This window comes from Hypanus sabinus, chromosome 2 (assembly GCF_030144855.1).
Source record: "Hypanus sabinus isolate sHypSab1 chromosome 2, sHypSab1.hap1, whole genome shotgun sequence".
Lineage (NCBI taxonomy): Eukaryota > Metazoa > Chordata > Chondrichthyes > Myliobatiformes > Dasyatidae > Hypanus > Hypanus sabinus.
In genome coordinates this window covers 124,789,271-124,806,941 of record NC_082707.1, presented here as the reverse complement: position 1 = coordinate 124,806,941, position 17,671 = coordinate 124,789,271, and the positions used below count along the sequence as shown (strand labels likewise).

The 17,671-nt window shown below is 41.5% G+C and overlaps 1 protein-coding gene across 1 annotated transcript in view; it reads right to left on the bottom strand.

Annotated features, from left to right (window-relative positions):
* Window positions 1–6,965: 6,965 nt before the first annotated feature.
* Window positions 6,966–17,671, bottom strand: part of LOC132403911 (fibulin-7-like) — a 30,813-nt gene continuing 20,107 nt past the window's right edge. Inside the window, exon 9 of the mRNA XM_059987736.1 lies at window positions 6,966–7,326. Coding sequence (XP_059843719.1) covers window positions 6,966–7,326 — 361 coding nt within the window. The remainder of the gene's footprint in view (window positions 7,327–17,671) is intronic.

Sequence of the window (17,671 nt, the reverse complement as noted above, 5' to 3'; positions counted from 1 at the left end):
AGTTGTTAGAACACAGGCATCTTGCTTATCTGGTTCTTTAACTATGCTATATGCATGGGCACACATCCGATGCTTACATTCACCAGATAGGGCTATTCTAGGTTACGGACCTCATGTCAGAAGTTGGCCAAAGCTAACTCCTAACAGAAAAGAAAGCTATTTTTAAATAATTGACTATTGTGTTATGTACGATTTGAAAAGATTCATCTTGACTCCATATAAAATCGGGTTGATAGTTTAATGATTCAGGCAGTATCGTTTACATTCATTGTGTACAGTTCTTTAAGATAATTTACTGACATATAAATCAGCAACAGTTTAAAATTCTAAACAGAAGTACACTGCTTATCAAACTAGCTCTATTAAAAACATTAATTTTGTTGTAAAAGCAAAGTTGCTGCATCCTATTTCAATCATCTATCTACTGAGATGTTTGGATCTACATCAATTACTAGCACAATTCATGGTATCCCATGAAAGAGTACAAGGAACAGGGTGCAGCAAGAGAATATTTGGAATGAAGCTTCAGGCACCATCTTCGCCTCCTAATAATCCTTCCCTTTCCATTTTTAACTGAGTGTATCCTTGAAGCATGTACCAATTCTATGCAGAGTTGCCATGGCAGAGAACCTAGACTGTGACCACCTCACCCATCTGATCTTCTTTCTGTGAAGCTGCCTGACCTTAATCTACCAGTGGCCAACAGAGGTGTAGAAAAAACTAACTTGTAACATGATTCCCACTACCAAGCTTCAAGCAAGCTCAGAGCCACCTCTAGTGTTTAATATCTTCCCTGTGCAAGCCTCATCATTACCTAACAAAAGAAGTCACTTTAATTCAAACTTTGAGGTAAATTTAGTGCCTATGGATATTAACTATTTGAAGGGTGATGTGGAAATATTCTAGTCCTTCATTTCAATCACTGTCATAAGGATAGAGTTTCAATTTTCATTGATAAGAATGCCTGCTACAACCAAGAAGGATTTTATTGACCTGCTGAAATTGGGTGGCAGAAAAGCAGGACAAACATCCTCCGGGAATGTAAAGACAGATTAGAAGGATCCAGGAAAACTTTGTCAGTAGGCACAACCTACAATTGCCAGAACGGAGAACAGCTGGAGGCTCTTCAGCTCACTGGGTTTCTTGATAATGGTGAGGATGAAGGAGGAGGAGGATACATCCAGCAGCAAATGATGAGCAGATGACTGAGGGGTTAGCAAATTGATTTTAAGATCATTATGAGATTTTAAATCAAATGGAATTAGTGATGAGATGGACAACATAATGAGATGAATGATGAAGATTAAAATACACATAATGGGACATGGGCATCAAAGATGAAAAATAGAATGATAGTCAGGATACAGAGAGAAAAAAATCTACACATATTACACATACTGGTTTTGCTTGAAATAGTAAATTATGCAGAATCACATCAAACATGCACTGGAAAATGCCACATGTCCATTACACACAAATACCCATGCCTTGTAATATTGAATCAATTCATTTTGATTATTAAAGTTTGAGTATTAATATTCCCACCTTGTTCACAAAATACTAACACCAAATATTTTAATTTTCTTAGATTATTAAAGCAAATGTGTCACAGCACTGAAAGAATTGAATCTTTTACCTTTCTATGTTAATTTCTGTGCAACAGCAAATGGTAATATAATAAAGATTATGATGTTGAAAAAGGATAACCATCATAACCATTGCAAACAGAAATAAAGTTATACAGTGAAACAAATAGCAATAAAAATGCTAATAAGCAGAGTGATCAAAATGCAACAGTCAAGTTTATATTGAAAAGGGTTATGATGATGATGAAGATGGTGGAGATAACTAGATTCATTACAGATGATGAGATGGCATTGCCAGTGGTTCTAGTGATGGAAAGATGGGCGTGCAGATAAGATGGTTATGATGCCAAGTTTCCAGTGGCAGTAGTGAGGTGCAAATAATAGCAATGCAATGGGATGATGATGCAGGCAGGTTGGGAGTGATGGTGAGAGAAGAGTCATGATTATCTTGATGATGGTGAGAAGGAATGACCACAAGATGCAAGTCATTAAGACAATGATGTAATGGAAATGGAGGGGATGAGATGGGAGTGATAACAATAATTACACTTAAGAGAGATAGAGATACAATGAGCGTGATGATATTGATGAGATGGAAATAATGAATGACAATACAGAGATGTGATGAAAACAATCATGATGGAAATGGTGTTGACAACGATGCCATGGGATGAGACGATGAGATGGGAGGGATGGGGAGTGATACCGAAATGAATCAGTGTCATTGTGGTGGCTGATGCTTTGAGAGTAATGGTGACGTAATGCAAAAACTGTTATGAGATCACAGTGACGTTGATGAGATGGGGAGATGGTGACAAAGATGCAACGGGTGTAATAATGGGTAATGGGAAATGATAGAAGTGATGATGATGATGACGACAATGATAATATGGAACTAATAACAATGAGAAAGGACTGATGGTAATGAGATGCAAGTAATGGGTCATGATGAACATGATGGTGGCAATGATGAGGTGCAAAACACCGAAGTAATAAAAAGATAGAATCATGATGAGAACAATGAGGCGGTAGCGCAGGTAATGACATGGGTGTAATAACAACAATGGTGAAATAGTAGTGATGCCAATGACAGGAAAGCACACGACAAGATGGCTCTGATGTGCTGGGAAGATAGTGTTGAGAGTAAAGATGATGGAATGGAATGAGTGATAGCGATGAGATGAGTGGGGGCGGGGTGACACTAATGTGATTGATAGAAATTGACCGTTTCTGCAATGGTAGTGATAGAAATGTGATGAGTGATCATAATAGTGACGTGTTGGAATTAATGGTGAAGAAATGGAATGAATAATGACAATAAATAAATGTGAGAGACACCACTGATATGAGAGTGATGGGATTCGATGGGAATGATCAAAGCAAAGATGTGATGGGACTAGTGGTAATCAGTTGGGAGTGATGATGAGAATGATGTGATTGGAATGATTATGAGATGGAATGAATGATGACAGTGATGTGGTGGAAGTGATAATGATGCGATGGACATAGTGATGTCATGGATCTGATGGGAGTTAGTTGGGAGTGACATTGGTTCAATGGAAGCAAGGATAATTATAATTCAATAGCAGTAACATCCATGCAATGGAAATGACTACAGTAACACAATGGGTGTGTAGTGATATCATGAACATCACAATGATGTTATGATGAGATGGGAGTGATAGTGATGGGATTTATTGCTGGAGAAAAGATTACTTAATCCAATTATAACCTTGGCAAAATCATAACTGGATTATTATGTACAACAATCTTTCACCACAAAAATCAGTATACTAGAATAGATGGAGAGCAGCGAAGTCTCATCACACTGCTTTCTGGGATGGCAAGCCTTGATATGAGGAAGACCTGATGACTGCTGATGAAACGGGGGATATTGTGATAACAGCAGATAGAACAGTGATGACCTGGAATGATGATAATGTGATGGTGATGGAATGGGGCCACAGGAGCTCTGATAAAACTAATAATGACTAAAATAAATTGGGAGCAAGGATGCAGCAGTGAGAAAGGGGGTGGTTGCAATGAGAAGAAAATCGAGTCAATAAATATTAGACAATGGTGGTATCAATGGGAATGAACTAGTAGCCATAATGTTGAGATGGTAGCAATTAGAATGAAAATAATGAGAAAGGGATGGAGGTGTTGAGAACAAGATAGTGCTGTTGGAAATGAGATAGCAAGGAAGGGAATTAGTTAAGAATGGAATAAGAATGGTGAGCAGGAGAAGGTAGAAAATGGAAGGAGACAATAACAGAGAATTAGATAAAGGTGAAGTAATTTTCAAGATCTGAATCAGATGGCACTGATGACAATGAGTCACAATGATAGAGTGCAATGGGAGTGAGATACAATTATGAGAGTGAGACTGTAATGATGGGTTCTCTTTCCAGACATTAAGGTTAAGAAATCATTTAATAGAGATGTTCAAGATAAGGAAGGACTGAGACCAAAGAAAAATTGTTTTGTTTTGAAAAATAATATACTGGAGAATATAATATTGATTATCTGGACTGATTCTCTGATGTAGTTCTTACCCTAGGAGGAGATATATTGTATATTCCTTATTTAAAACAAGGAAAGGTGATTCACATACTTAGAAGGAACTAGTATGGAATAGATTGAGAGGATCAAACAAACAAAATCCTGGAGGAACTCAGCAGGCCAGGCAGCATCTGTGCAGAGAAATGGACCATCAACTGCTGGTATGGGAGACAGTGGTCTGATGATCATTGGTGGAGTCATAGTAGGATGTGCCTCTGAGAGCTGCTGCCTACCCTCTGCCAGTAGAATTCAATGCCAGGCTACAACAGCACTACCCTTGTCAACAGGTCTGCGGGTGATGTTAGGATTGGTGTGGAGTGAGCAGTGAGTGAGGCTGAAGTGAGTGAGCAGAGTGAAGAACTCAGAATGGTTGATATTATGTCAGCAGTTGAAAATGAAAAGGCTAAGAGAAGGTTAAAAAGCCAGGAAGGGGTGTGCAAAAGTAAGAGGGTTTTCAGAGATGGGAAAAAAGGTGGAGGGCAAGGACACCTTACCAATGAACTAGGAATGGAGGCATAGGTAGTGGAAGAAGAGTTCAGCATCATGGCAGGCTCAGAACTCCATGAGGGGTATAAAGGTGCGGCTTCAGCTGAGAAAAGATCAGAGAGAGGGAGGTTGGAAGGGGTAGTAAAGACACAGCAGGGTTTCGAGCTAGAGTCAGATGCACAATCAGAAGAGGTCTCAGGTAGGAGCCAGTGATGTAAAGGGATCTAGCCTTGAAGCAAGCAAGCTTGTAATTCTTGACTCACTGATTGAAATAAGTAACCAGTGGAAGACAAAATAGAGCAGAGGTTTGGGGAAGTTAAGACCAGAGCTGTGCGAGAGAGAACTCCAGAATGTACCAATGCATGGGGCTAGAGCACAGGTACTGAGAAAGAACCATTGGGAATTGTGATGAAAGGGTTGAACTGGATGGCCTGGAAATGGAGCTAGAAGTCACATGCATCAAGGTGACAGCAAGAACAAGTACCTAGGAAGTACACACGTGGTCAAAGACTGAGAGGATGTCACACCACCTTAGAAGACTAGAATTCGGTCACATTCAAATTTTTGAGACAGATAAAACTCTTCACTCAAAGAGTTGTGAATCAGAAACTTTATATTATAATGTTCAATTGGTGAGACATTAGTAGATTTTGGATACCGAGGGAATCAACAAGTAGGAAGGTGGAACAGGAATATGGAAATCAGGCAGAAGTATAATATCAAAACACAGAGAAGGCTTAAACTGCCAACTACCTTATTTTTCTGCTACTTCTTGTACTTCTATTATGATGATTGGATGGATGGATGAAGGATGATGGTGTTGGGCAGTGATGGTGATAGGCGATGGTGATGAAGGTGATGGACGATGATGGTGATGAAGACAATGATGGGCAATGAAGGTGATGAGCCATGAAGGTAATGGGCGACGACTGTGTTAGGCGATGATGGTGATAAAGGTGATGGGTGACTATGATGATGAAGGCAATGAAGACAATGATGATGATGGTCAGTGATGATGGTGATAAAGATGATGATGGGCAATGAAGGCAACGAGCGATGAAGGTAATGGGTGACGATGGTGATAGGCAATGATGGTAATGAAGGTAATGGACGACTATGATGATGAAGGCAATGAAGACCATGATGATGATGGTGATGAAGACGATGATGGGCAATGAAGGCAATAAGTGATGAAGGTGATGAATGATGATGCTGATGATGGCAATGGGTGACAATGGACAATGATGGTGGTGACCAATGATGGTGATGATGGGCAACTATGGTGATGAAGGCAATGAAGACAATGATGGTGATGGTCAATGTTGATGGTGATCAAGATGATGATGGGCAATGAAGGCAACGAGCGATGAAGGTGATGGGCGACGATGGTGATGCAGGCAATGATGGTGATGAAGATGATGATGGGCAATGAAGGCAACGAGCAACGATGGTGATGGGCGACAATGGTGATGAAGGCAATGAAGATGATGGGTGATGATGGGCAATGATAGATGGTGTCAGATGGTGATGGGTGAGGATGGGGGTGGGTGATGATGATGGACAATAATGGAGATGGGGATGATGGATGCTACGTGATGATGGATGATGGTGTTGATAATGATGACGACAATAGATAATGGAGATGATGATGCACAATGAATGATGATGGATGATCATGAAGTTGTATGATGATGATGATGGATGATAATGTATTATGGAGATGATGATAATGGATGATAGATAACAATGATAATGGATGATGATGATGGATGATGATGATAATGACGGATGATGACGATGGATGATGACAATAGATGACGATGATGATGATGAATGGGGTAACAATAATGATCAATAGGGGAATGACAAAATGCTGGTGAGACGCTATTTCCCCATACCTCCTCATGGAACAGGGAGATGAAGAATGTATATTCACTCATAATGGCTTTATTATCACTTTAGATGTTTGACTGGCATGATCTGTACCCATATCACCATACAAGAAAATGCCAGCTGAAGGTGGCATGCACTTTCTGAAAATTTTGCTTTAAAGAACTTGCCCTTTCAAGAACATACAATGGCATAAGACATTGTTGGTCCTCTGCCCACCTAGACATCAATGCAATCCTTTCCATCACCTTCAGTCTTCTGCCTCAGAGGTCCTCCTTCATTCTGACACAGCAGCAGTATACTTTGTCATTATTGTGTAGCTCTTAATTATTGTTAATACTTCCTTTAAGCATTTTAACACTCTATTGGTTATATACTTCATTTATCTTAGCTCTCTTTTAAGAAACAGTAACAGGAGTCACACCAGAAAGTGAAGTTCACCTAGAAGTTATACTGTGAGACAAAGACAATGACCTTAGAGATGTGCTTGGTAAGGACTGTTTTCCCATGAAGTTCTGTCATCTCCATATCCACCTCCAAAGTTGCAGGGCCTTGGATGGGATGCACTAGTACCAGCTCTCCTGTCTGCCTGTCTGACCGCTGGATGGAAAAATGGTTCTGCCCAACACCTCCTACGATGCTGAAGCGCATGGTGTCTCCTGTGAACCGGCTGCTTGTCATCCGGAAGAGAGTTCTGGGGGTTCGTAGGTTGGAGGTCAGGGTGAGGTAATGGAAGGTAATGGAGTAGGCAGCATTTGCACACAACTTGCTTTCCATTGGGCATGGGCTTCTCTCACATTTACTGCGATTAAAAAAGAAAAGAGTAAGACCAAGTAACAAAGAGGACAAAGAGAGCGTGTTGGATCTTTTATCATACAGGCATTTCCTGTCCCACAATACTGCACAAAAGAGGTAGGCGATCAGCTGAAAATTCCATAGATTTGTTGTTAAACAATGATTGAAAATGATCGCCTCAGTACGTCTCCAAGTAATTTGCAGTTAATAAAGTACTTTTTCAAAAGAGTTCTCATTATAGAATGTGGGAAACATGATTGTCAATTTGTGCACTGCCAAGGTATCACAATCAGCAAAGTGTTTTGGCCGAGCAAAGCAGCATGTCCCACATTTATAACAGAAGCAGAGCTGGAACTTGTGAGGAACCAGACTGTGCGTTGGTCAATGCAACAGACATGGTGATTGAACTTAGACACTTCAGCATTTCTACGGAGGTTTCTGATTAATAACAAAATAAAAAACACACAATGAGTGACCAAAATCCAGGGTGTGCACTTATCATTTGGTCTATAACATCTACATTTAGTCTATAACATTTCTATGGCCAATATCTAAATCATTAATCATTTATATTTATGCTCAGTTTACGTACATAGGAAATAAAGGCTAAAAATGGGTATGAGATTTGGTTTTCTGTATTTCAGAACATAATGCAATATATAACCAGATAACAATTACAGCATGGAAACAGGCTTACTCTCACCTAATCCCACCTACCTGCACTCAGCCCATAACCCTCCATTCCTTTCCTGTCCACATACCTATCCAATTTTTTTTAAATGACAAAATTGAACTTGCCTCTTCCACTTCTACTGGAAGCTCGATCCACACAGCTACAACTCTCTGAGTAAAGAAGTTTAGTATTTAGAAGTTCTATTTTAGAAAGATGCTGAAAGTGTTCCGATGTTAATTAAGGATCAGACAGACCACTTGGTTCATTTCAGGCTTGACAATCTGACTGCATCGAATGCATGAGGGTAGATCTTTCACATCGCAAAAACTTTAATACCAATCAATTTATATCAGGTGACATTGATATTGTATATGGATCACCACCCTTTGTTTGACACCAGATGTTAATGGGCCAGATTATCCAGGCCTCCTGCAAGCCATTACACCCATTTCCAATTGGAAAGTGATGGATTGGCAAAGACACTCAACAAGTGCTGAGATGCCAACCTCCTGACAGCCTACCCAGTGGGGTTCTGCTCCCTTGCCAGTCTCTAGAACATGGCCTCTCACTCAGTAATCCGAGCTCCACCACAGATTTCTCAGTACACCATGACTGCTAAGTGGCTGAGCGCTTGACCTGAGTGAGAAAGAACAAGGTACTTTATCTCAGCCAAGAAGTCAGGGGATGTGGTTGTGGAATTGTGGCTGGGCAAATGCTGGCTAAGGTAGGGCTGTTCAAGATAGAATGAAAAAAACATCCTTGTGTTAAAGGATTTTCTAATGCAACTTTGCCAAAGAGAATTCAGCAGAATATAGAATTCAAGACCATAGACAAAGGTGCAGAATTAGGCCATTTGACCAATCAAGTCTGCTCTGCCATTCAATCATAGCTGATCTTTTACTCCTCTCCTCAGTCCCACTCCCCGGCCTTCTCCCCATAGCCACTGATGCTGTGTCCAATCAAGAACCTATCAAGCTCTGCCTCAAATACACACAACGGCTCTGGCCTCCACAGTTGCTTGTGGTAATAAATTCCACAAATTCACCACCTTCAGGTTAAAGAAATTTCTCCACATCTGTTTTTAATAGATGCACATCTATTCTGAGGCTATGCCCTCTCATCCTAGACTCCCCCATCATGGGAAACATTTGTTCTACATCTACTCTGTCCATGCCTTTCAATAATTGTAAGGTTTCAATGGCATTACCTCCTCATCCTTCTAAATTCCAGCAAGTACAGGTCCAGAGCTATCAAACATTCCTTTCATTCCCTGAATCATCCATATGAAGCACCTCTGAACCCTCTCCAATGTCAGCACATCTTTTCTTAGATGAGGAACCCAAAACTATTCACAATACTCAATGTGAGGTCTCAGCAGTGCCTTATAAAGCCTCAGCATCACATCCCTGCTCTTGTATTCTAAACCTCTTGAAAGGAGGTCTGCAAGTTAAACTTTAGGTTGCATCTCAGACTTGTGGAGTTTCTCCCCGTTTAGAAAATGGTCTTCACATTTACTTCTTCTACCGAAGTGCATGACTATGCATTCTCCAACATTGGATTTCATTTGCCACTTTCTTGCCCATTCTCCTGATCAGTCTAAATCCTTCTGTATCCTAACTGTTTCCTCAACACTACCTGCCCCTCCACCAATTTTCATGTCATCCGCAAACCTGGCAACAAAACCATCTATTCCATCTAAATCATTGATATACAGCATAAAAAAAAGTGGTCCCAACACCGACCCCTGCGGAACACCACTAGTCACTGGCAGCCAACCAGAAAAGGATCCTTTTATTCCCACTCGCTGCCTCCTACCAATCAGCCAATGCTCTTACCATGCCAGTAACTTTCCTGTAATACTTATGGCTCTTAACTTGGTAAGCAGTTTCATGCATGGCACCTTGTCGAAGGCCTTCTGAAAGTTTAAATAATCAACATCCACTGCACCCCATTATCTATTCTATTTGTAATCTCCTCAAAGAATTCCAACAGGTTCGTCAGCAAGATTTTCCCTTAGAAAAACCATGCTGACTTTGTCCTAGCTTGTCCTGTGTCTCCAAGTACTCCATAACCTCATCCTTAACAATTGACTCCAACATCTTTCCAACCACTGAGGTCAGTCTAACTCGTCTACAATTTCCTTTCTGTTGCCTTCCTCCTTTCTTAAAGAGTGGAGCGACACTTGCAATTTTCCAGTCCTCTGGCATCATGCCAGAGTCCAATGATTTTTGAAAGATCAATACTAATGTTCCACAATCTCTGCCGCTACCTCTTTCAGATGCCTAGGGTGCAGCTCATCTGGTCCTGCCATCTCCTTCCAATTTACTTTGGCCAACTCTTCTCTAGTACCACTGTAATTTCCCTTACTCCACTGAAATACTGCTACATTAGACTTTACTTTCTCCCTATCAAGTTTCAAGTTGAACTCAATCATATTATGATCACTGGTTCCTAAGGGTTCTTATACCTTAAGCCCACTAATCGCCCCTGGTTCAGGACACCCAATTCAGTATAGCTGATCCCCTAGTAGGCTCAATGACAAACCACTCTAAAAAACCATCTCTCAGGCATTCAACAAACTCAATCTCTTGAGACCCATTACCAACCTGATTTTCCCAATTGACCTGCATGTTAAAATCTCCCCTGACTACCATAACATTGCCCATTTGACTCGCCTTTTCTATTTCCTGTTATAATCTGTGGTCTACCTCCCAGTCACTGTTGGGAGGCCATTAGAGTCCTTTTTACCCTGGCAGTTTCTTAACTTAATCCACAAGGATTCAACGTCTTCCAATCCTATGTAACATCTTTCTACTGATTTGAAGCCATTCTTTACCAGCAGAGCCACACCACCCCCTCTGCCTACCCTCCTATCCAGTATGTAACCATGGACATATAAAAGCAAGGATGTAAAGCCTTTATAAAGCACTGGTGAGGCCTCACTTGGAATATTGTGAACTGTTTTGGGCCCCTTATTTAAGAAAGGATGTGCTGAACTGGAGAGTGTTCAAAGGAGGGTCACGAAAATGATTCAGGGATTAAAAGGCTGATCATGAGAGGAGCAGTTGATGGCTCTGGGCCTCTACTCAGTGGAATTCAGAAGAATGAGGGGTGACCTCATTGAAATCTGTCAAATATTAAAAGGACTCGATGGAGTAGATGTGGAGAGGATGTTTCCATTGGTGGTGGAGTCTAAGACCAGAGGACACAACCTCAGAATGGACAGGTGTCCTTTAAGAATGGAGATGAGGAGGAGCTTCTTTCACGAGACAGTGATGAATCTTGTGGGTCCAAGTCACAGGGTATACGTAAGTCAGTAGTTCAGAATCAGAATCAGGTTTATTATCACCAGCATGTGATGTGAAATTTATTAACTTAGCAGCAGCAGTTCAATGCAATACATAATATAGAAGAGAAAAAAATAATAACAAAATAGTTAATTACAGCATATGTATATTGAATAGTTTAAAAAACGTGCAAAAACAGAAATACTGTATATTTAAAAAGTGGGGTAGTGTCCAAAGCTTCAATGTCCATTCAGGAATCGGATGGCAGAGGGGAAGCAGCTGTTCCTGAATCACTGAGTGTGTACCTTCAGGCTTCTGTATCTCCTACCTGATGGTAACAATGAGAAAAGGGCATGCCCTGGGTACTGAAGGACCTTAATAATGGACGCTGCCTTTCTGAGACACTGCTCCCTGAAGATGTCCTGGGTGCTTTGTAGGCTAGCACACAAGATGGAACTGACTAAATTTACAACCCTCTGAAGCTTTTTTTCGGTCCTATGCAGTAGCCCCTCCACCCCCTCCACCAGACAGTTATGCAGCCTGTCAGAATGCTCTCCACAGTACATCTATAGAAGCTTTTAAGTTTATTTGTTGACAGGCGAAATCTCTTCAAATTCCTAATGAAATATAGCCACTAGTTGACATATCTCACTCCTGTACGCCCTTTCGTCACCACTTGAGATGCTACCAACAATGGTTGTATTGACAGCAAATTTATAGATCATATTTGAGCTATGCCTAGCTACACAGTCATGTGTATATAGAGAGTAGAGCAGTCAGCTAAGCACACACCCCTGAGGTGAACCAGTTTTGACTGTTGGGGAGGAGATGTTATCAACAATCCACACAGATTGTGGTCTTCCAGTTAGGCAGTCGAGGATCCAATTGCAGAGGGAGGTACAGAGGCCCAGGTTCTGCAACTTCTCAATCAGATTTGTGGGAATGATGGTATTAAATGCAGAGCTATAGTAGATGAATTGCCTCCTGATGTAGGTGTTTGTGTTGTCCATGTGCTCTAAAGCCATGTGGAGAGCCATTGTGATTGCATCTGCCATTAATCTATTGTGGCGATAGGCAAATTACAATGGGTCCAGATCCTTGCTGAGGCAAGAGTTCATTCTAGTCATGACCAACCTCTCAAAGCATTCCATCACTGTCAATGTGAGTGCTACTGGGTGATTGTCATTAAGGCAGCCCACATTATTCTGATATAATTGTTGCCTTTTTGAATCAAGAGGGAACTTCAGCCCACAGCAGCGAGAGGTTGAAAATGTCCTTGAATACTCCCGATAGCTGGTTGGCACAGGTTTTCAGAGCCTTACCAGGTACTCCATCCGGACCTTCTGCCTTGTGAGGGTTCACTCTTTAAAGGCAGCCGAACATTGGTCTCTGAGTCAGAGATCACAGGGTCATCAGGTGCAGCAGGGATCTTCACAGCTGTAGTTGTGTTCTCCCTTTCAAAGCGTGCATAGAAGACATTGAGTTCATCTGGTAGTGAAGCATCACTGCCATTCATGCTGTTGGGTTTTGCTTTGTAGGAAGTAATGTCTTGCAAGCCCTGCCAGAGTTGCCATGCATCTGATATCACCTGCAAACTCATTCGAAATTGTCTCTTTGCCTTTGAAATAGCCCTCTGCAAATCATACCTGGTTTTCTGGCACAGGCCTGTGTTGTCAGACTTGAATGCCACAGATCTAGCCTTCAGCAGACAATGTATCTCCTGATATATCCGTGGCTTTTGGTTTAGGAACATACAGTGAGTCTTTGTAGGCACACACTCATCCACACAGGTTTTAATGAAGTCGGTAACAACTGCAGCATACTCATTGATGCACCATCAATAACTCACACTGAGACGTAAGGCGAGATATCGGCTTTTATTGACTGGAAGAAGGAACCAGGAGTGAGTGTCCATCATACTATGTCCTGGAAACTGAGGCCGAGTGTCAGGCCTCAGATCGCCTTTATACAGGGGCCTGTGGGAGGAGCCACAGGAGCAGTCAGCAGGGGGCGTGTCCAGACAGGCACATAGTTCACCACACTCATTCAGGCTCGAAGATGAACCCCTGAATACAGTCCAGACAATCGATTCAAAGCAGTCCTGCAGGCACTCCTCTGCTTCCCTTGTCCATACCTTCTTGGTCTACACTACTGTGCTGCAGTCTTCAGTCTCTGCCTATACTCAGGGAGTAGAAGTACAGCCAGATGATCAGACTTCCTGAAGTGAGAACGTGGAATAGCACGGTAAACATTCTTGATGCTGGTGTGGCAATGGTCCAGTGAGTTGTTTCCTCTGGTACTGCAAGTGATTTGTTGATGGTAAGTGCTTAGTGATTTTTTCAGACTGGCCTGGTTAAAATTCTCCCAAAACGATGGTGAAGACATTAGGGTGCGCTGTTTCATGCATGTCGATCCCATTGCTCAGATCATCTAAAGCCTGCTTGACATTGGCCTGAAGTGGAATGTAAACTGCTACCAAAATGACCCTGGAGACCTCCCGTGGTAGGTATAAAGGACAGCACTTTACTGCTAGATATTCCAGGTCTGGTGAGCAGGATTGGGACAGCACTGCTATGTTTGTGCACCAAGAGGAGTTGATCATGAGGCATACTCCTCCACCTCTGCTTTTGAGAGACTATCGAACTACCCTGACAGTGTATAGTAAATGCATCGATCTGAATCGCTGCATCTGGTATGGAAGGGGTTAACCATGATTCCGTAAAACAAAGGACACACTCGGTCCTAATGCCCCTCTGATCCAGCACCCTGGCTCTGAGATCATTGATATTATTCACCAGAGACTGCACGTTCACCTGGAAGATAGTCGGTATAGGGAGTTTAAAACCCGTTTCCTTAAACGCACTTGTAACCCTGATCTATACCCGTGCTTCCTCTGAGGTGTCCTCCATGGGCGCTTCCAACCACAAGCTGTTGTTTCCGTCAGTTTTGAGCAGCAATAGTTCATTTAAACACATTAAGACATCTTTGTTGACTTGGAAGCAGTTGTACTTTTTAGCTGTGTCTGGCTGAAAAAGGGAATATTTAATTGTATCCTTTGAGTACTGCTGCTACTTGAGTCGCACCTAGGCACCCCGGAATTATGATAGATACTTGATTAGTTAGGGCATGAAGGGATATGGAGAGAAGGCAAGAGATTGGGGCGGAGAGGGAAAATGGCTGAAATGGCAGAGCAGAATTCTGTTCCTATATCTTACGGTCTTACAGAAAACTTGCATTCAGTATCAACAAGAGTAGAAACCTTTAATAATGACTTGGGTGATTAATGCTAAACTGATGTTAATGGAATATCTATAAGTAATGAGAAATTGCTTGTCCATCTTAACAATTGAAAATTACCTCACCCTGTCAGAAGTCTTTGTTCAGAACCCCAGAGGGGAACTGAAGTGAAGTGTACTACAAAGGCCTGCCATAATTAACTTAACTTGTGAGCTTATATTCCCACCTGTGGGTAATATAACGCAAAGCAGCCCACCCATTCTTCAATGACCTCAATGAAATCTACTCATCTTTGACAGGGTGATTGCACGTTAAACCCACAGGGCAAAAACCCCCAGAATATTAGTAAATGCTTCCATGCACAAGTACCTAATTAAGATTATAATTACTCTGACTGTAATAATCTACCTAAATATGAAAATAATAAGGCTAAGCATTTTCAAACAACATTATTTTATCATTATAAATAATTAGGGTATTAAGTGAAATTGAGCTCTGATAGCAATTCTTGGTGTATTTAACATTCCTTGATAGGGAAGCATACATTTTAGGTTTCTGATGTGTATTTAGGATGAGCTGCCAGAAATGGCGGTTGAGGTGGGTACAGCATAGTGGTTAGCGCGGTGACCTGGGTTCAATTCCTGCCGCTGTCTGTAAGGAGTTTGTATGTTCTCCCTGTGACCACGTGGGTTTCCTCCCACAGTCCAAAGATATACCGGTTGGTAGGTTAATTGGTCAATGTAAATTGTCCCATGATTAGACTAGGGTTAAATTGGATGACTGGTTGGCAGCACAGCTCAAAGGACCGGAAGGGCCTATTCCGCTCTGTATCTCAATAAACAAGTGAACCATTTAGTAACACTTAACAATCATCAAGTACATGAATAGGAGAGGTTTAGAGCGCTATATGCCAAAACACAGGCAAGGTGGTTCTAGCTCACTGAGCAACAGAGTTAGCATAGATGAATAGGGCTGAAGAGCCTGTTTCCATGTTGTGTAACTGGCGTGTGCCTTATTCTCCTGTGTAAGGGGGAAAATACTAGTTCAGGTATAGTACTATGCAAAAACTTTAGGCACATATGTAGACATATATAGCTAAGGTGCCTAAGACTTTTGCACGGTGCTGTACTGCTACCACAAAAAAAATCATATTTCATGACATACTTGAGTGATGATAGACCTGATTCTGAAATTGTGGGGCTGAGAATGGGGAAGGGGGCAGGCATGGTTGGGAAAAAAGGAAAGGGAGAGTGGAGGGAGAAGGAAGCACCAGAGAGACATTCTGTAATGATCAATAAACCAATCTCGTGGAATCAAATGAGCTTGCCTCAGGTCTCGTGCCCCCACCACTTCCCACACCTGGCACTCCTCTGCCACTTATCCACACCCCTCCAGTGGCATTCCACTCTTGTCAGTCCCAACATCCTTTGCTCCCGCCAGATCTACAAGCTCGCTCTCCACTTCACATTGACAAGCGCAGGCCTAAGATATTTGTACAGTAGTGTAGATGTCAATTATTGTAAAACCATATTCAAGACAAAACAGAATTGTATCCATTTTGTAATAAATGTTGCTTGAGATATATTAACCTCTGCTGTATCCCTGTATCTTAGCCCAAGCTTTTTATTATACTTATAGAGTTTACTGCAAAATATTCCTACATATTATTTAGAAAACATGCACAGCACAATTCAACATTCCCCTTTTAAATGGAAGGCCAGACGACTTAACAAAATTATATTAAATCATATCGTAGGTGAAAAAGAAATAGCTTAATACAATTGTTATTTTTTTAATTGACTTTCTCAACCCTTTTATTTAGACAGCTTAGAAGATGGGGTAGCACAGCAGCATAGTGTTTAGTGTAATGCTGTTTGGCGTCACCAATCGGATTCAATTCCCACTAGTGTCTGCAATGAGTTTGCATGTTGACTGCATGGATTTCCTCCGGGTGCTCCAGTTTTTTCCCACATTCCATTAATGCATGGGTGAGTAGAGTTATTGGTCACACTGGTGTTCTTAGGCTGCATGGGCTCATTGGGCCTGTTACCCTGCTGTATCTCTAAATTAAATTTTAAAATTAAGATTGTAAGAAACAGATGAGGGAGTAGGCCATTCATCTGCTAATACCTGTTCCACCAGTAGATAAGATCATGACTGCTTCCTTCCCCTGCACCATCTTACCGTACTAACCCCATAGAATTTAACAGCCCAAAGTCTCTGTTTGATGACTGAGTCTCTGAGTAGAAAATGCTAAAGATTCACCACACTCTGGGTTAAGATATTTATTCTCACCGCAGTGCTGAGGACTGTAACTCTCATCTTCTTGATCCAGTCCCTCAAATATTTGACTGTTTCAGTAACTGCACTCGATCTTTTAAACTCTAGAGAGTGCAGATACAGTCCACTTAATATATTGGGTCACATCTCAGGAATTAACTTTTGTTGCATTTCCTCAATTACATCTCTCTTAGATAGGCTGTACACCATATTTTAGCTGCCATCTTTCTAGTTCTCTATATAATTCTAGTAAGTGGGCATCTCCCTCTTGGTGCCTCCACACTGCATTGTACCTCATTGTCCTTAATCACACCATGTACCATCTGAACTTAACATCGGCAGATCTGAGGCAAAAACACGGGCAGCATTTTAAGCTATAGGACTGATACACAGTGAAGCAGGCCTTGCTTCACGACACATATTGGGATTTGAATTCAGTACATTGCCCTGTTAGGTTTGACGGGTTAATGCCAAGAGTCCATCCTAAACATCCCACTAACATTGCTTTCCTTTCACTCTGCAGCAAATCCTTCAAATGCCAAAATTTCATGAGAATACTTCAGGGCATCAGACAAAGATTAGATGCAGCTGCAGCGCATAACGAAAAATAGCCCAGATAAAATAAGGATTAAATGTTTGTTCTACTGAGAACATAAACGGCATAGATTTCCAATCCACTATCAACTGAGCATCCACATGCTTTCCATATCAGATGCTTTGCCTTATTTCATGTTTGCCTGCAAAACCCCTAACTCCCCTTTTGATTAACTCCAGCAGATTCTTATTTCAACATAGCTTTAATATGTGGAACTAGTTGCCAGCCCTTGCTTGTGAACTTGGATGGGATGGTAGTTTATTCGAATGTTAGCAAGTGG